The sequence below is a fragment of the Eptesicus fuscus genome, chromosome 7, assembly GCF_027574615.1.
Source record: "Eptesicus fuscus isolate TK198812 chromosome 7, DD_ASM_mEF_20220401, whole genome shotgun sequence".
In the NCBI taxonomy this organism is placed as follows: Eukaryota; Metazoa; Chordata; class Mammalia; order Chiroptera; family Vespertilionidae; genus Eptesicus; species Eptesicus fuscus.
Window position 1 is genome coordinate 46,626,439 of NC_072479.1, and position 21,042 is coordinate 46,647,480.

The 21,042-nt window shown below is 40.3% G+C and overlaps 1 protein-coding gene and 1 pseudogene across 5 annotated transcripts in view; one reads left to right on the forward strand and one right to left on the reverse strand.

Moving 5' to 3' along the window:
- Positions 1 to 20,681, reverse strand: part of LOC103292564 (methionine-R-sulfoxide reductase B3) — a 298,232-nt gene extending 277,551 nt beyond the window's left edge. For 3 of the 5 annotated variants that reach the window (XR_008556579.1, XR_008556578.1, XM_054718888.1), the window contains exon 1: positions 19,046 to 20,641. Coding sequence is in view for 3 of the 5 variants with exons in the window: in XM_054718888.1 (XP_054574863.1) it covers positions 19,046 to 20,597 (1,552 nt within the window). In the remaining 2 variants the exon portion in view is untranslated. Of the gene's footprint in view, positions 1 to 19,045 lie in introns of all 5 variants that reach the window. The other 2 variants (XM_054718887.1, XM_008148807.3) reach the window with 2 other exon arrangements.
- On the forward strand, positions 5,310 to 5,818 carry LOC114234158 (ferritin light chain-like; annotated as a pseudogene).
- Positions 20,682 to 21,042: the final 361 nt, after the last annotated feature.

Consider the following 21,042-nt stretch of genomic DNA (forward strand, 5'->3'; position numbering starts at 1 on the left):
GAGTTTAAGTATCAAATCTTTCTGTGCTTGCAGTGGCCACACCTATTCTAGCCAATGACCTGCTCCCAAGTGTGCCTGACAGGTAATCCCTTCCCCTATGTTACCTGGACTTTATTGGGCATGTGTCTATCCTTTCTTTGTCCAGTCCCTTCCCCCAGGATCTGTGGGGAACAGACCCTGCGAGTGTTAAACTGAGCTTTCTGGCACAAATGGCATGCCTATATTTTCTGGCCTTCCCTTTACTCCTTTCCTGTTAATGAATAATTGGGTTAATTACAATGGTATCATTAGTTTTCATTTTATTCATCAAATGGAGATAAGGAGTATAATTCTGATAAAAGAGAAAAGGGCTTTATATGTATAGACAAAACACAAACATGAACTAAATTTGGAACTAAAAAGGAAATCCCCCTCATTTACTTTATGAGCAATGTGCTTAAAAGTTACATCTTGACTTTTAGCTCACGAAGAAACCGGACAGAAATGAAAAGTCACTTAAGAAATAGAGCAATTTAAGTAGGTCATTATTAGGTACAAAAATAAAACCACTGGATAAAACAAAATATGAGCAGGTATTATATGCAGTAAACTAGGCTAAATAAGACCTTTTTTGTTGGTTACAATATATGGAACCCTAAGAGTGAAACCCATACTTCCACATAAACACAATGGCCAGAAAGTACAACACACACTGAAATCGTATCAGATTTCCACCTAATGTCTATTTCTAACTTCTACAACTTCTATTTATACCGAACAAATATTAGTAAATTAATGCTAAAAAATAAGATATGCAGTTCCCCACAATCATCGTATTGGCTGTTAATGGCAATAAATAAGCACATGCCCTGGACAAATCCTGAGATGAGAGAAATGAAGATGCCATTCTATCACCTACTCTCAGTTGCTCTGTGGCTCTTATACTGTAAAAACTTCAAACACTGAGTATGATTATAACGTTTAAAGATGTACTGTGGTCATTAATACTTCATCAGATACTAAAATAGCCTATTCTTACATGGGAGGAAAAAAAAACTGGTCTTTATGAGAGACCATATGGCAGTTTCTAAATCTAGGGGACTTAATATCATTTTGACTTAATTTCTGCTTTATGCTCTGACTTCAAAACCTCACTTTAGCCCTGGCCGGGTTGCTCAGTTGGTTGGAGTGTCGTTACATACTCCAAAAGTTTGCAGGTTCGATTCCTAGTCAGAGCACATACCTACCAGGTTTCAGGTTTGATCCCCAGTCGGGGTGCATATGGGAAGCAACCATCCATGTTTCCCTCTTGCATTCTCTCCCTTCCTCTCTTCCCTCCCTTTCTTTTCCTCTCTCAAAATCAATTTTTTAAAAAAAGAAAAACAACAACATATCCTTGGGTGAGGACTAAAAAGAAAAAATATCACACCTAACTGCATAGAACTACTATATACTAAAGATGGAAATTTGAACTGGTCAGTAATAAAACAGTTTTCTAAACTAAGTAAATAAAACGGATGCTTTAATGACACCCATTTAGTAAATGTTCAAGGCATCTTAAAACTCCCAAATTATTACTAATTTCAAGCTTATTTCCCCACATACCACATCTTATTTATTAAATTCCATTCAATAAAGTACTAAGGAATACCAGATGAAAACTCACTGTACCTTCCCACTTTGGAGGATCACAGGCCATTTTGAGAAATTGATAAAATCTATCAGCCCTCTCCCCAGAAAACTGCATGCACATTTAAAAATGTGCAGCCCTAGCTGGTTTGGCTCAGTGGATAGAGCGTCATCTTGCAGACTGAAGGGTCCTCAGTTCTATTCCAGTCTAGGGCACATACCAGGGTTGCGGGCTCGATCCCCAGAAGAGGGTGTGCAGGAGACAGTCAATTGATGATTGTCTCTCATCACTGATGTGTCTCTCTCTCTCCCTCCCTTCCTCTCTGAAACCAATAAATATATATAGGGGCATGGGCCATTGGAGTTAAGAACTCCTGGTCTGGTAGAATATGAGACTTTTTTTAAATGGGGAGGTAGAGATAATTCCAAAAGAAATCCAAAAACAAATCAGAGAAGACACAAACAATACAGATAGTATATGTATTCAAATCTTGCCACTTACTAACTTTGGACAAGTTTCTAACCTCCCTAAGCCTCAGTTTCCTCATCCTAAAGTAATGATAATAATACCTGGCTCTTGGGATTGTTTTTAGAAATGAAAGCATGCATGCAAAATTCAGCACAGAACTGAGACAGAGGCACACTCACAAATACAGACCTGCAGTTCTTTGAGTCTCTCCAGTCCCAGTTCATATATACCCCCAAAGTAAACCATCAGCTTAAGACTGTCTTTATGACCAAACTAGTTTAGCCCAACTAAAACATTTTTTCTCAAACCCCATTGCCCAAAGTAGCAAGTGACTTGTAAAACTCCTTTAATTCCTATGATCTTATGTGCCAAAAATGTTGACTTTAAGTTTATCTGCTTTTATTCATGCAGTATGACTTCCTTCCCCCAGAACCAGGATTCATAACAAAAAATTGACAAAAAGAAAATTATGGCAACAACCCTGTAATGAATAGTAAAAGTTCTTGTAAATTAAAGCACAAAATAACATATTTGCATTCATGTTCTACTAGTAGCTACAGACTGACCAGAATTTTGACTTGCTGCTGTAAGCTGTTTATTCCTCCCCCAACACAAATTATATATCCTACTATAAACTATCTTTTCAAATATGTGTATGGATTTTTATTTATTTAACAACAATACTTATACTATGGTTCTTTACCAATAAGCAACTAGTGATGAACCTCGGTGTCTTTTAATCCACATTAAATCCCAACAAAATTAAAGCAAAAAAAGAAAAATTTAAAGAAGATAGACGTGATGGCTTGAAAAAAATTAAATAAGCAATCTAAACTAACTCAATAGAGTGTTATACTCCTATTTTTAAATGCATTTGGGCTGCTATTCTGCCCCCAAGCAAGGACACTTAAGTCACCACAGTTTCTCCCATTTTCCAGCCCCAAAATTACAGAATTTTTTTAAAGGTACTAAATATTTTTAAAGTAATTGGGTGGTATTTCCTTTTTCCTTCTTTGATGGCAGATTATTAGTATAATTTATACCTGTTTTATATTAATTTCAACCTAGTACAATTTCTAAAATTTAAACTACAAATTAAATTTTAAAAATATAAAGTACACATTTTCCTCTAAGTAATGTTTACTTCTGAAGTTATCTCATTTAGACAAATGAAAAGTATCTCTCCACACTGAAAGGCAGAAGGGTAAAATGGAAAAAAAATCTCTGGAGTAAAGAATACTAGCTCTGCCCTGGCCTGGCGGCTCCTTTGGTTGAAGTGTCACCCCACACACCAGAAGGTTGCAGATTTGATTACCAGTCAGGGCACATACCTAGGTTGTGGTTCCATACCTGGGTTGTGGGTTCGATCCCTGGTCAGGGTGTGTACGGAGGCAGCTGATCAATGTTTCTCACATTGATGTTTCTCTCTCTCTCTCCCTTCCTTTCTCTCTAAAATCAATAAACATATCCCCAGATGAGGATTTTTAAAAAAGAATACTAACTCTAACATTTATGACTTGTGATCTTAGGCAAGTCACCTTCTCTGGGACTTTAGTAACCTGATGTAAAAAGGAATGTTTTGTGACTATGCACAGCAATATGAAAGGAGAAGGAATTAATAAATCTCAGCTTTTTCTTCTCTTTCCAACCCTAGCATGGAAAAAAAAAAAGGCACTCAAACTGTTGAATCTCAGAGGAGGGGAAGGAAAGGAGGGTGGGTGGGAAGAGATCAACAAGAAACTTGTATGCATGTATGTATAACCCATGGACAGACAACAGAGTAGTGAAGGCCTGGGATTAGGGGCAGGAGTAGACTACAAGGGGTCAATGGGAGAGTATATGTAATACTTTCAACAATAAATATTTTTTAATGGCACTCAGTTTACAAATTAACACAATATATCACTACTCCATTCCTCATTTGTCTCTGTCATAGAGGTACTGAGAAGAAATGACAAGAGTTCTTAGAAAATCTGTTAGGAAGAGACAATTAAGACAAGGCTCCTGCCAAAAATCTTTTTTAATGTCTTAATTTTCACTAACTGCCAAAAATGTCACTAATCAGAGATAGAATCTGGGTTAATAAAGATCTTGTATTTAAAGTACAATCACCTCTGAGATTAAGGGGCTTTTACCAGTTGTAGTTTGGTCAGTTAGTCATTTAAACATTATAACTGATCCCCTGACATTCACTATGAATGTCTAAAAACAAATGGTAAACTATAAACAGTACATGTAATTTCTTTACAGCATGCTTTAAGCAATGATTTTATACTCTTTAAGAAAAAGGACCTCTTCACTTAACATCCCCATAATAATGTTAGTATTCATTTACTAAGAAAATATGACAAAATATATATACCATAAGTATAATAATTATTTGTATTCTAATCATAGCAATTTTGATATACAGTTGAAAAATAAAAGTGCAATATGAGAGGGGCAAATCATGTGTTAGGTCCTCAAACAACACTTTGTAATGGATACACTTCCCAAAATGTTCTTCAGTCCACAAGTTAAGAACTATTGACATATATTTTAACTGAAAAAAAAAAAAAAATGTAGGCAACCCAACTACAACACATATAAGGATAAAGGATGATTTAGAGAGGCTGGGCTAAACTGATTCCATTGGCTCAATCATTACTAAAGACATTCACATTATCAAATTTTATCACAAATTCATACAATTTTTCAAGTCACTTATTTTTTTAAATCCTCACCCGAAGATGTTTTTATTGATTTTAGAGAAAGGGAAGGGGAAGAGAAAGAGAAACATAAATATCAGAGAGAAACATTAATTGGTTGCCTTTGGTACACTCCCTGCCCAGAGATCAAACCTGAAACCAAGGTATGTGCCCCGACCAGAAATAAACCCACAAACTTTTGGTGTATGGATGACACTCCAACCAACTGAGTCACTCAACCAGGGCAAAGTCATACAATTTTTATTGTTAGAATTCTACAATGAATTCAATCAAATGGCTTTCCCTAACATTTACCTAAAAGTAGCTGACGGAATAAAAGGAGTGGGGGCAACGCACTTGGAGGTCCCGGATCTGTCTCTTGCTTCAACAGTGTTTGGACGGAACAGACCCAGGGATGCCCGTTCTTCCAGCCTCCATTCTTCCAGCCTCCAGCCACTCTCCTGCGTCTCATCCAGTCACCACCTTCAGAACCAGCCAACACACCGTTTTTTTTTTCTACCTTAACTCCTCATTGCTGGACAACCATGAGCTCCCAAATTCGTCAGAATTATTCCACCGAGGTGGAGACTGCAATCGCCTGCCCAACCTGCATCTGCAGGCCTCCTACACCTACCTCTCTCTGGGCTACTATTTCGACCACGATGACGTGGCTCTGGAGGGTGTGGGCCACTTCTTCCGCAAGTTGGCAGAGAAGAAGCAAGAGAGCGCGGAGCATTTCTTAAAGTTGCAAAACAAGCGAGGTGGCCGCATTCTCTTCCAGGACGTGCAGAAACCTTCCCAAGATGACTGGGCCAAAACTCAGGACACCATGGAAGCCGCCCTGGCCTTGGAGAAGAGCCTGAACCAGGCCCTTTTGGAGCTGCATGCCCTGGCTTCTACCCATGTAGACCCTCAGCTGTGCAACTTCCTGGATGAGGAGGTGAAGCTGTTCAAGAAGATGGGTGACCACCTGACTAACATCCGCAGGCTGGCCGGCCCCCAGGATGGGCTGTACGAGTATCTCTTCCAAAGGCTCACCCTCGAGCACGACTAGGAGCTTTAGGAGCCCAGAAACCCTTCAGAGGAACCCCCCTCTTGCATTCCCCTGGTGTCTCTGGCTTTTACCTGAGCCTCTTCCCAAAACTACTACTCATTCTTTTAACCACTCTGGAGCCCTCTCCCATGCATTGGACCAAATGAAACAAGCTTTTTGCAGCAAAAAAAAAAAAAAAGGAGTGGGGATTTGGTAAAGGGGAGGATATATGAAAGTGGAATGCAGTATAGTGCAATGGTTAGAGGATAAGCTTTCAAGTCATATTTAACCAACAACACCAACAACATAATTCCATAACTCCTCTCTCTGATCTATAACCTTTGGACAAAGTAATTGACCTAATCCTCCATTAAAATTACTCAGTTATAAAATTATGTCAAAAACTAGAGGCCTGGAGCATGAAAATCATGCAAGAGTAGGCCTTCCTTCCCCCAGCTGCTGGTACTGGCTTCCCCTAACAGCCCCTGCTTCATCCAGAAGGAGGTTGGGAAGGATGTCCAGTCTAATTAGCATATTACCCTTTTATTATTATAGATGCTTAAGAAGGCCGAAACCGGTTTGGCTCAGTGGATAGAGCGTCGGCCTATGGACTGAAGGGTCCCAGGTTCGATTCCGGTCAGGGGCATGTACCTGGGTTGCAGGCACATCCCCGGAAGGGGGTGAGCAAGAGGCAGCTGGTCGATGTTTCTAGCTCTCTATCTCTCTCCCTTCCTCTCTCTAAAAAATCAATAAAATATATTTTTTTAAAAATGCTTAAGAAGACTAAATATTTACACTTGCCAAGCACCCAATAAATGGACCTACTATTTATAAGTCATTATGCTAAGTGAAATAGTCAGACAGAGAAAGAAAAATACTGAATATGTGTAGAATCAAAAAATAAAAACATAGCGAATTCCCGAACTAAGATAACAGAGGACAGATAGGTGGTTGCCCGAGGTGGGGTAAGGAAGTGAATGAAATGGGTGAAAGTGGTCAAAAGGAACAAACTTCCACATATAAAATGAGTAAGTCCTGGAGATATAATGTATGGTGACTATAGCTAACAATACTATATTGCATATTTCAAATTTGCTTAAGAGAGTAGATCTTAAAAGTTCTCATCACACAAAAAATAACTATGTGTAGTGATGTTAACTAAAATTTCAATATACACATACATCAAATCATTAAACAGCTTAAATTAATATAATGTTTTATGTCAATTATATCTCAATTTTTTTAAAAAAACAAACTGTTGAGTACTTAGATGTTTGACCAAGATTATAGAACAGTAGGAAGCTTAGGCCAGTATAAGAACAGGGAGTAAGCCCGGCCAGCGTGCTCAGTGGTTGAGCGTTGACCTATGAACTAGGAGGTTCGATTCCCGGGCATGGTCAGGGCACATGCCCGAGTTGCAGGCTAGATCCCCAGTATGGGGTGTGTAGGAGGCAGCCAATCAATGATTATCTCATCATTGATGTTTCTATCTCTCTCTCCCTCTCCCTTCTTCTCTAAAATCAATACAAATATATATATTTTTAAAAAGAACAGGGATTAAGAGATCAAAAAGTATAAGAAATAAAGAATAATGAAAAGCCAAAAATAAACTTGCTACCTCTCCATCCAACTCCCACAGAACCTGGTCTGCTTCTCTGAGGATCTAAACCTTAAACCAATACTACATTAATGCTAAAATATGCTTCTATGGGCTAGTGTAGGAACTTAAACTTAAAAACAGTATAATTAAACATGTTTAAGTTCAAACAACTATTTTACACATATCTGGAAGACAACACATTCAAAAATTAAAGACTGCCCAAATTTCCTATTAGAAGCAAACAGCCTGTCTTTGTGAGCAAATATTTGCTAGAAATCCAAATATAATTCAAATAAATTATTCAAATTCATTAGAAGATATTGCTGCCCTAGCTGGTTTGGCTCAGTGGATAGAGTGTCGACCTACAGACTAAAGGGTCTCGGGTTCGATTCCAGTCAAGGGCACTTACCTTGGCTGCAAGCTCCTCTCTAGCCCAGGCCCTGGTCAGGGCATGTTCAAGAGGCAACCAATCAATGTGTTTCTTTCACATGGATATTTCTGTCTTCCCCTCTCTTCCACTCTCTCTAAAAATCATTGAAAAAAGATCCTCTTTAAAAAGAAAAATGCTGCTAAGTATAAAACTACCATAAAATAACACCAGATAAAAGAACTGAGATAATTTTTACAATTCAAAAATCACAATGAATAAAAGTATCCCAAAGTGAGGTACTAAAATCCTTAAAATTTGTTTTACACCAATGTAAGTTTTCTGTTTTAATTTTTCTCAACAGAAGCTGACTCTTCCCTTATCTCCCAGGACAGTCATGTGCTAGAATCAAAAGGCCATTTCTTCCTCCCACATGTCTAACTTGAAGAACTATACAAAGCAGTTTACAATAGAAAATGGTGAAAAGAATAAAAGGAAATATTCCCAATAAGAAATATGACAGCCCAGCCAGTGTGGCTCCGTGGTTGGGCATCAACACATAAACCAAGAGGTCCCAGGTTTGATTTCTGGTTAGGGCATATGCCCCAATTGCGGGCTCAATCCCCAGTAGGGGGCGTGCAGGAAGCAGCAGATCTATGTTTCTCCCTCATGGATGTTTTCATCTCTCTATCCTTCTCCCTTCCTCTCTCTCTAAAATATCAGGATATCACTTCTACTTCAAGCTAAGAAGCCCTATATTTCTTAAAATAAGGAATAATTAAATCACAAGTCACTGCAGTGAACTGAAAATAGCTGAGCAATGGCAGAACTAAATCTCACCTAGCTACACTAGATGGCCATGCTTTAAAATAGTACAGTGAACAGGACAAGATTTTAGGGTCAGACTTAGTATTAAGTCCCTGCTCTGCTACAGGATTTTGACTTTAGACAAACTTAGACAGGAATTTTATATTGATTATATATTGAAAAATAATAACCTATATATACAGGATTAAATATATTAATAAAATTAATTTCACCTGTTTCTTTTTACATTGTAATGAGTCCACTAGAAAAATTAAAATTATGTATGTGGCTTGTATTATATTTCTATTAACTCTGGTATAAACAAATCACATATTTGATTCTTTCAATGCAAAATGTGATGAAAATTTCATTGTACCTCATATGAACTGTTTAGACTGAAGATCCCTAATGCACTTTAAATTCCTTATATTCCATGATGTTTAATATCCTGTTTATCAAATTCATTTTATTATTTTACTAGAGGCCCAGTGCACGAAATGTGTGCACTCGGGGGAGAAGGGAAGGGCGGGTCCCTCAGCCCGATCTGTACCCTCTTGCAGTCCAGGAGCCCTTGGGGGATGTCTGACTGCCAGGGAGCAGGCCTAAGCCAAGCAGTCAGACATCCTTAGCTCTGCCACGGAGGCAGGAGAGGCTCCCCCCACCACCACTGCGCTCGCCAACCATCAGCCCGGCTTCTGGCTGAGCAGCGCTCCCCCTGTGGGAGCACACTGACTACCAGGGGGCAGCTCCTGCATTGAGCGTCTGCCCCCTGGTGGTCAGTGCACATCACAGCGAGCATCCTTAGCATATCATTAGCATATTATGCTTTGATTGGTTGAATGGCCAAATGGACAACGGGACACTTAATATATTAGGCTTTTATTATATAGGATAACCCTAATCTCTTATTACCCCCTTTCAATTTATTGCCCAACCATAGGGACATACCTCATCTTCCCACTTTAGCAGTAATAGTCCTCTTATTATCTTACAAACTGAAGAACAGCATGTGACAGGCCATCATTCTCTACCAGCTGCATGCACTGTCTGATCTTCAGCTAATGTTAACACAAGCTTACTCTAAGACCCATCCACATTCCTAAGAATATTTCTTAGGAAATATTTTTCTGAATCAAATTCACTATTATATTTTGGACTAAAGCAATGTATCCCCATCCCTATCAGCAAATCTACCTTTGAGTGGCCAATGAGGCTAAAATCTAGTTTCAAATTGTGCTTCATAACCTATTAAATAAATATAACTGAAAAAATTAGAATATTCTTTTTCAATACCTAGAGGTAAGGCACCAACTAGTAATGTAAAAAGATAGTTCCTTTTATCTGCTTGGACAGCTTGAGAGAAAGGTGTAAAACTACTGATAAGGACTATAAATTTAACCCACTCTTCTATCACTTATTAACATTACTGACAGGACATGTCATAGTGCTGAACATGTGTTTCTTAAATGAGATACTGTAGCTGGGAAATTCTAACTTACAATATTAAAAATATAGTTATATATCCCTTCAAATTTCTCTAAGGCATTTCCCTTAGCCTCCTACAAAAGTCATTGGCCGGAAGTAACCTGATTTTACTATCCCCTCATTTGACAGATGCAAAAATCAAGGCTCAGAGATTATAGAGTGACTTACCTGCCCGAATAAAGTTAATGGGTGAGAAAAGATGCATAAGAAAATCTTTCACTGCCTGGTAGCTAAGACTGTGGACTGGGAGGTTAGACTGTGGGTTCAAGTGCGGGCTCTAAAACTCAGAAACCACCAGGCCGGCATGTTCAGTGGTTGAGTGTCGACCTATGAACCTGGAGGTCACAGTTCGATTTCCATGACATTTTCATTTTTTGCAAACTCATTCTACATGTCTCTCCCTTTTTTACTTTTTAAATTACTTATAAGAATGTGCAAGAAATGAAACTATTTCTTTTGTGTAAAGTACACATTTGGTAAACTTTACCATAGGGCATACTCAACAATGGAGGGGGGGGCGGGAAGGGGCAATGAAGGAGGCAGTGTGTCTGGGAGAAGTGTCACTCCAATCATTCTAGAAAGTATATAGTCATTTCCTGGTATTACTTGGTACATGATAGGTGCTTAATAAATAATTTATGAGTGAGTGAATAAATAAAGGAATGGAAGAAACTACATAAATATTTCCTTAAAGTGAGCTAAATCAAACAAGTAAGCATTTGTGATACCGTGGAAGGTACACGTAAAAACCTAGAAAGTCATTAATAAGGCTAACCATGGTTCCAAGCCATAGCCCAGGGATTAGAAGAAACAGATACTCTAAAATGATACTCCCCCTTCTAATTAATTTCAATGGCTCTCTCTACATGTAAGCTTTAAAAAATAACCTAGGTGAACTTCTACAGAGCAAAAGTTTCCTTTATAAAGTACTTTCACGAATTAACCACAATAAGAAAATTTCTTATATATATTTATATAATTATGTTCTGCAATGTGATAAAATTCTCACTGCTACTAAAGGACTTTTTTTTCTTCCATTCATGTCACATTCAGGACAGAAGAGTAATTGTTGGTGCATACTTATCACTCAATTAGTTTAGAACAGCTGAACTCAACTCCTTAACAGTTTGCACACATTTGTTCCTAAATGTTAGCTTGCCATTTGATATCAACATCGCGATAAAGATGAATTCAGAAGTCATCTTGCAAAAACATTTTAAGCAAAAAACTATGGGCATAGAGCAATAAATCTGCGGTGCAAACAAAGGCAGTGGTAAAATTTTAAATTCTATACATCTAGAAATTTAAAAAATAAGTTAAGACAGATAGAATACATGATGGCTTCCACACAATAGATCTCTTATCCTATTTTCAGACATTACTACCTGTTAGTATAAATTTTATAATCTTTTTAAAAATCGAATTTCCTTAGAAATATGTTTTCAAAGGAATGATGGCAAATGTAAAACTTAACTATACAATGTTTGATAAATATTATAACGTAAACCCTGTTGTTAAAGATATTTTAAGGTTTTCTTCTTTTTTTTTAACAATCACTTGTGTGGTTCAATTTAAAACATACATTATTAAAACAAAAAAATCCAAAGATTACTACTCAAATACACTGCTACTAGTTCACTTTAAAATCAATTAAAAATAAATTCTGAATATGAAAGTCAAAATCTAAAGTTATGAGGCAATAACTGTTATAAGAATTTCCACAATTAGTACTGGGCTGGGTTTCCAAATTAAATGGTAGCAATTTTTATGTATAATAAATACAGGATTAGAATAAAGATATACCATTAGTAATATAATTTCTATAAAAGCATTACTATTACTATTTATCATATATTTTGGAGGAGCTTTCTGATAGTTTAAGTTATAGTTCATTCTTAAACTACTTATAAACCAGATTAAATATATTTTGCACTGAAGTTCCTTTTATTTATATAAAGGGTATTTTTCAGATAGGTAAAGTTAATACAGAATAATTAATGCAGAAGCAGCAGCTAGTTTTTTGTTAATGCTCACAGGAGGATTTTTTCATTTGATTTTTAGAGAGAGTGGAAGAAGGGGGAGAGACAGAGAGAGACAGAAAGAGAGAGAGAGGGGGAGAGAGAGAGAGAGAGAAGAGAGAGAGAGAAAGAGAGAGAGAGAGAGAGAAGAGAAACATCGATTGGTTGCCTCCTGCATGAACCCCAGCCCTCAAGCCTGCAACCGAGGTACATGCCCTTGACTGGAATTGAATAGGAGACTCTTAAGTCCAAGGGCTAATGTTCTAACCACTGAGTTAAACCAGCTAGGGCAAGAAGCTAGTTTTAAAGCATCACAACTCTACTGAGGAATTATGAAAATATTTCGTTTTTAAAAGTATTCCTGATCCCTGAAATTGTAGAACACTTCATTCCCACTGAAGCAAATACATGTATAGGGAAAATACATATAAAGTTCATTTAAAAGGAGCAAAAAAAGGAGGACACAAAAGTTCAACAACTTGCCTTTAATTAAAAAAAAACTAGCAAGCAGAAGGGCCAATGTTTAAATCCAGGTCTGCCTACTTAGCAATCTAAGCCCTGATAACTATGCCAATGTTTCTTCAAACTAGACTCCATGGATATTCACAAGAGTAATTCATAAGTTTTCATCTAGATGATTTTTATTTTAAATTATTCTACAGCCTGGCCAGCATGGCTTAGCAGTTGAGCGTTGACCTATGAACCAGGAGGTCACAGTTCAATTCCGGGTCAGGGCACATGCCCCAGTTGATCCCCCGTCTGGGGAGTGCAGAAGGCAGCCGATCAATGAATTGATGTTTTTTTCTACCTCTCTCCATCTCCCTTTTCCTTTGAAATCAATAAAAATATATTTAAAAATAAATAAATAAATTATTCTAGAGCCCTAACCGGTGTGGCTCAGTGGATAGAGCGTCGGCCTGCGGACTCAAGGGTCCCGGGTTCGATTCCGGTCGAGGGCATGTACCTTGGTTGCGGGCACATCCCCAGTGGGGGGTGTGCAGGAGGCAGCTGATTGGTGTTTCTCTCTCATCGATGTTTCTAACTCTCTCTCCCTCTCCCTTCCTCTCTGTAAAAAAAAAAAAAAAATTATTCTAGAGATAATTTTTAAATGAAAGACATTTTCACAGGGTAAATTTTCACTTCTTAAATCATCAAACTGGGATAGTCAAACCCCGGTGTTCCGAGGAATATTCTTAGAGGTATAGGAAATTTTTTGTCCTTACAAAATAGTCGACTTTGAGAAACTTCAAATGTAACACTCAGCTTGCATTCTTCAAGAATGAGAGGAACAACACTTGGGTGTTCACTGAACACATCATGAAATCTTGTGCCTTTGTGCCTTTATGCCTTTACACATGTTATTCCCTTCTTTGGAAAAATGCTTTTTTTATCTCTATTAACTACTAAATTTATTCTTTAAAAAGTGTCACCTGTGAATATCTTCTCTCCCTGTCCTCTTTATCCTAGCGTTTGGCCCATCATTCTCTACTTAAATAAGATTTTATGCGTCATTGATAGCTTTCATTATAGTGTATTATAATTGTCCTCTGTGTCCTTGAGCTAATATCTCTTAATTTTTTTGTTATTGTTGTTACTGATCCTCACCCGAGAATATTTTTTCCATTGATTTTTAGAGAGAATGAGAGAGAGAGGGAAAAACAGAAATATTGATGTGAAAAAAAACACACATTGATTGACTGCCTCCTTCACCTGCCCCGACCAGGGCCTGGGCTGGGGAGGAGCCTGCAACCAAGGTACGTGCCCTTGACCAGAATTGAACCTGGGACCCTTCAGTCCACATGCCAACACTCTATATCCACTGTGCCAAACTGGTAAGGGCCAAATTGATTTTTTAAAGAAGGATAAACAGGTGGTGGTATAGGTAATGGATGACAGGATTGGAGAGAAGGAATGGGGTGATAGGCACTAGGTGGCAGATATGGAGTGATGAAAACCTGAAGGAGGTTGATAACTACCAGGATGGAGTGGGGTCTGTGATTGAGGGAATCCATTTGAAGAAAGAAATACTTGGTGATTTGTTTGGACACAGAGAATAAAGGAGAGTCAAGAGCCTGGATGATTGTCATGAGCCTGGATGATTGATAAAATAGTAATACCATTGACAAGAATTAAGAGATGTGTCAAAGGGATCTTTTTTGGGGGAAAAGTAGTACAGACAAAATGGGTTTATTTGGAGTTAAGTTTTTGAATTATTCAAGTAGAAATATCTTGCAGACTATTGTAGTCCTATTGGATTAAAGAGAGACTAGTGTTCAATGTACTAGAACTATTAAAGGTATAGATACCTTGGCATTTCAAATGGGTACCATAGTATTTTTAAACACATATTTTAGCCTTTTCAAGTAATTAGACTAGCCAAAAGGCTCAACATTTGGTATCTACAATGAAATAGGCATAAGGATATTGAAAAATAGTTGTTCCTCTCTCTTTTTTTTTTAATCTTATTGTTAAAAGCATTACAGATGTCTCCCCCTTTACCCCCTTTGTTGACCCTTCCATCCCGCTCCTGCCTCCTCCCGAGGTCTTCTCCACACTATTGTTTGTCCATGGGCTATGCATATATGTATATAAGTGCTTTGGTTAATCCTTCCCCGCCCCCTCTTTCCTCTGAAATACCTCAGTCTGTTGCAATTGAGTACCTGGTGACTCAAAGAAGAGAATGGATGGTAAACCAGAAAGAGGTTGAGTGAATGAATGGCAGAGGAAAGAGGTTTAATATTGGCTAAGAAGATATAATATTGTACCCAGGATACAATATTAAGTGAAAAAAGTTGTAGAATATGTATAGTATAATGTCACTTAAAATAAAATTTAGACTCCTTTCTATGGTCTTCAAATCCTTTAGGTCCTTTATGACCCATCTCCTGCCTACTTCTTACTTTATCATATGCCATGCCCCAGCTACACTGGCCATTCTATTCTGATGCTTTAACATGCCACGTTTGTTTTTGCCTCAGGGTCTTTATACTTGCTATTATTTCTGTTTAAAATTCTCTTCTCCCTGTGACTTATACACACACACACAAACACACACACACTGAGTGGCCAGATTATTATGATCTCTGAATGCATAATAATCTGGCCACTCAGTGTATATCCTATATAATAAAAGGCTAATATGCAAATTGTCCCCTCAACCAGGAGTTCAACCAGCAGGCAGGCTGGCCAACTGCCCATGTCCCCTCCCCCTAGCCAGGCTGGCGGACCCCACCCATGCATGAATTCATGCACCGGGCCTCTAATATACATATATTTACACACACACACTGAGTGGCCAGATTATTATGCGTTCAGAGATCATAATAATCTGGCCACTCAGAGAGTGAGTGTGTGTGTGTGTGTTGACTTCAGAGAGAGAGAGAAACATCAATGATGACAGAGAACCATTGATCGGCTGCCTCCTGCACACCCCTTACTGGGGATCGAACCCACAATCTGGGTATGTGCCCTTGACTGGAATTGAACCCGGGACCCTTCAGTCCATAGGCTTACGCTCTATCCACTGAGCCAAACCAGCTAGGACTCAATTCTCTTTAAAGAAGCCTGTCCCAACTGTTTGTAATACTGTATTCCCCTCTACCCCAACTCCCAAAGTTACCATCATTATTTTGTGCGAGCAACTATCATCTGAAATTCTTATTTGTTCATCTTCCCCCCTAGAATATAAGCTCCATAAGACAGAGATTTCATCTGTCTTGTTCACCACATATCTCTGCTGCTTAAAATACTGCTTGGCACATAGTAGGCATGCTGTTGTTGAATGAAAATGTACACGCAAAGGTATATATAAATGTATGTATTACATGAAAAACATTTAAAAAGTTCTGAAAGATTATTTGAACTTATATCAGAAGTGATTATGAGACTAGAAGTATATAATACCCATTCATTTTTGCTTCATAGATCTCTATGTACATTTTCTACAAAAATCATGTCTTCGATAACTAAAAGCCATTATCTAAATGATCATATAAGCCTAAGGTAGTCAGTCTATTCTGCCTATTTTCTTTTGATGGGTTGTCATGATCTGACTGTAGACTGATCCTTGAGTTGTTTTGGTAGGGCAGTTCAAAGTTAGAATCTTAAACCTTGGAACTGTAAAGAGCTTCGAGATCCAACCCCACAATTTTACAGATGAGGAAGCAGACTCATAATAATTCAATTAATAAAACTAGGCATTGATGAAAATTCTTCAAAGACCAAATGATTAAGAACTACTTAAAAGGCTAAGCTATTACACATTATACATAATTTAAATAACTAATAAAAGCTTACTAAAGCTTTCTCTCACATATAACCTACAATCTTCTGGTGAATAATTACTCAAAGTAAAACTATCCCCTTAAGCACACTATTTGACCAATGAACCCTATGGTTAAACATCAGTTAACCATTATAATATGACAAAGGATCAGAATACATAAATATAGGGAGTGGAAGTTATTCACCGTTATGTGTGCAGACTAACTGAACTAGCAGGCATAGTTTTCAACCGGGGTATATAATAAGTCTGTAATACATATAAGGATTCATGCTTTGATTCAATTTCTGTATCAATACCTACAAGGTGTATTTAGTGGAATTTAATAAAAATTAAATGCTGAATAGGTAAGAAATACACTAAATGTCATTTACAGAAAGTACATATTTCTCTTTACATAATATAGATTACCAGGAATATGTTTTACCTGAATTTTTGAATAATACCAATTTATGTTTGTTTAACAAACTATCTCATTTGATCCTCACAACAACCCCATAGACAGCAGAAATTATTGTTATCATTTAATACAAAAGAATGAAGCTCAAAGGTTAAGAAACTTGAATAAGGTCATTCTGACAAGTCCTTATACCCAAATCATCAACCTCTTAGCTACTGTTCTTTGCATCCCTCTGGCTACCTCACATTTACGATGTATTAAAATGCAAAACATTTTATAATTTCCTTCCTTCAACATTGGTGGAGGTGAAGAAGGTACCAAAACCTTAGCAGTCCTATGCCTTTCTATTCCATTTGAAGTTTTGGTACCCAAGAAAATAGTATTCATTTTTCTTAACAGTGAGAAGAAAGATATGACAGTCATCTTAATTGAGAATTGTGTTCATCAGCAATTCTGTTTTAAATGCTACCAAATATTCAATTGTTTTCTTTATAGGTGAAAAAATCTGAAACAAAATCTTAGTCCTTCTCTCACTGGCTGTCCAACTGTGGGTACATTTGTTAACTTCCTTGAATCTCACTGTCCTTATCTTACAAAATGAGGATAAACACCATCTGTCCGTGAGTTGTTGGGAAGATTCAACGATTTAATATGAGTAAAGTACTTAGCTCTTAGAAAAGGTCCAGGTCATATAGTTAGTGTTGTCAGAAAAACAAACAGATGCAGATAAGTACTGCTGATAGGTAATGTCATTTAACTTATGTGACCTTTATTAGTTGAACTCCAAGGGTGACCTTAATACTTTTTTCTCCCAAGTATCTGGGGCAGGGCAGAATATCACACTTGCTCCCAGGATACCAATTAAAATGAGTGCTGCATTTCAGTCCTCTTCTAACTCCTTAAAGCAATATAGTAATAGTAATAATCTATTCTTTAACTACCTTAAAATTGGCTGCATCCAAATCCAGGCTTACACTATTTCACTCCTACTCTTTACCTAAGTCTAACTGGATCATTCACTATTTTGAAATAAATCTAATACTAAGCCAATTTTAGAAATACAAATCATGATACAGTGAATTCACGTTGGGTGAAATAGGTAGGAAGTTTCGGGGGAGTGAGGAAAAAGAGCTGAGAAATTATGCATTCAGCTATCTATCATGCAATAAATTTACTTTCTTTTATTCTTCACAGGCATCATTCTAATCAATATTAGCATCACTTTACAGATTAGAAAAGGAATGCTCAAACTCTTGTTCACTCCCCTTGGCTCAAAGTGCTCCAACCACTCTAACCTACAAGAAGATTCTTGCTCAACTCAAAACCCTTTCCTCTTACAATCTCAGCCCAGGATGCTCTCGTATCTCTCTGCAATGCTGTCTCCTCCTGCTTCAGGTCTCACCTCAAGTTGTACCTACTCTTACCAAGTCTAAAAGAGCATACACCAAGTACTCGATCCTTACTTCCTTCATAAACACAAAATGATCTGCATTCATCTTCTTCTTGTGTTGAAGGACAAGAATACTTTGACTTTACACTGCTTTACCCTGAGTGCTCAGCATAGATGATGATGCTAGCTTAATGAATGAATGCACACACCTCCCTTCAGCCATTTAACAAGTAAATGGCAGGGCCCGGAAACCAATCCAGATAAATCTGACTGCAAACTCCTACCCGGCCTACCACTACTTTTTTCGTGGGTGAAAAGAGAGATGTTTTGGGCTGGAAAACCAATTCAGAGGTGTGCCTTCCTACCTTCTATATTCATTCACTTTTTTCTTAATTACAGAACCATATACCCATATACTTAATACAAATATTGAACCAGAATTTCAACAGATCTTACACTGCCTTTCAGAATCACAACTCAATTTGAAAAAAACTCTGTATTTATGATGCCTTTTAACAGTCAAAATGCTTCAAAACTTTTGAATCACTGATAGTTATGATTCACTGAATCATAGTATAGTTATTTAAGTCTAAAGAAAATTTAAATAAATGCATTTTACTAACAGGCTTGTAATGTTTTGTTCTTTTTTAAAAAAATAAGATGTTTTGCATTTCCCATATCATACACAAACATTTTTAAATCAGCCATGAGATTATCATCCTGATAATGGTTATAATGTGTTCTTTCTTAAAATGACACAAATGCACTCAACCTGCTGCCTTCACTATTAAACCATGTTCTCGCATACAGACGTCACCTCACGTAAAATGCCCAGTGCAGTTAGAGCAGATCGCTAGCATTCCCTTTGTTAACCTTACCCACGGGGACTGAATACTTACTGCTGAGTCCTCCATCCTCGGATACGCTTGTTCCTCTCATTCCTAGGTAAGTCAGTCCCAATATTAGGAAAAATAAGCAGGCAGCAGTTAAGAGAAACATCGACAAGTAGTGGGCACTGAAGCCCCCGGTTGGGGACACCTCCTCCCGTTTAAATTGCTGGAGAAGTTCTTCCTCGGGTTCAGAGAGCTTCGGTTTGCTGTAGGTGTTTTTCAGGTAGGTGTGATTGGCGCCCGTATGATTGGAGTGATTGATCCTGAGTGAACCCGAGGCGGCCGCCGCCGCACTGGGAGGGACGCTGTTGGGGAAAATCCTGGAGGAGTCCACCCCGAAGGCCCCGCCGCCGATGTGATTATTGGTCTTCAGAAGGGAGCCGGTGGACGAATCCAGGGTCGCGTCCATGTCAGCCAGTGGCGGGGACAGGAGAGGGGCCAGCTTCTTCGCGTTCACACGGTATCTAGGAATCGGGCCGGAGTCCAGCGCATCACACGCTCCTCCCTGCCCCGCCGCCGCCGCCGCCGCCGCCGCCGCGGACTCCTCGAGGTTTCGACTTCTGTCTAGACTCCCCGCGGCCGCCGCCCTGTCATTCATCGGGGTTCCTCCCCCTCCCTGGACGGCGGGCTCCAGCCGGCCGCCGGCCGATTTCGCCGTCTGCTGAGGGAGAGGCTTGCTGTGACTCCGTCTGGGCCGGTGCCGGGAAAGGGAGTCGTCTTTGAATACCTGCCGGCCGGAGGCCACGTCGACGTCCCCCTCTTCCTCCGAGTCCGAGTAGTTTTCCCGGCAGCTGTAGGAGAGGAGCCGGCTGCCGTTCACGGTGCGGCTCGACCACAGCGCCTCTTCGGCCTCCGGGCCCCTGTCCTCCCGGTCTTCGCCCTCCTTGTCCTGGTCCTGCGCCGCTCGGTCTCTCCCCGACGGGGGCTGCAGCTCCGGAGCCGCCGGCCTCCGGGCCCCCCACCACGCGTGGGGCTTCCTCCGCTCGGCCGCGGGGCTGTTAGTCACCTCGCCGCCGGCCAGGGACGCCGACGGCGGTTTGAGCCCGCGGTACTGGAGCGCAGCCCGGTCTCTCCTGCCGCCGCCGCCGCCGGCCTGGTCCCGCGGGCTGACCTCCACGTCCGACTCGTCCGAGCTGAAGCCCAGAAGCACTTTGCTGCCTGCCGTGGGGGCGGCCGAGGCGCCCCCGGGCCCTCCCGAGGGGCCCGAGGGGCCGGAGGCCGACACTCGGCCCAGGCCCCCCGGAGTCCGAAAGTGGGCGAGGTCTCCCGACACCGGCCGGACCCCCATCCCAACGGCCGCCGAAGCCGGTCCCGCGGCGGCGACCGAGGCGGCTGCCGTGGTATTGTTAATACTGTTCCGCGTCTTGTGGCCGCGGCCCCCAGACCGGTGCTGCTGCTGCTCTTCCTCTCGAAGCTTCTTCAGCTTCTTGAGGTAGACCGGGCGGGTGCTCTCCGTCACGGGGCCGGGAGACAGGCCATAACGGCGGAGCTGAGAGAAAAGCTCCTCGTCCGAGAGCTGCTGAGGCGCCGAAGCCGCCGCCGCCGCCGCCGCCGCCGCCATTTTCTCTCCAGGGTGTTTTACAAGCTCCGCGCTACCGGAAGTGACGCGCCGCCCTAGACCCTGAACTAGACCGGGCTGCGTCGCCAGCCCAGCGCCGCGGCGCCGCGGCCAATGGGAGGCGCGGGAGGAGCTCACCTGAGCGGGAAAGGGCCACCTGGGCGCCGTGGGGCGCCCGCGGCGGCGAGGTTTCCTACCCCCTCACCGCGGGCGCCGCACGCTCGCCCCATCTCTCCTCTCCCCTTTTAGCGCTGTTCTCCGCCCTGCCCTGCCCAGTGCCTTCCCGGGAGCTGCCTCTGGCCAAACCACCTTGACCTCCTCTTCCCGGGATCCTGCCACGGGGCAGGCATAATTGAAATAAAATCTCCCTGGAAGCTCACGACCTCAGTTTTCTGGTCATCCAGAATCCCTCTGCCGAGGGGAAGCCTACCGAGACTAAAAAAGAAAT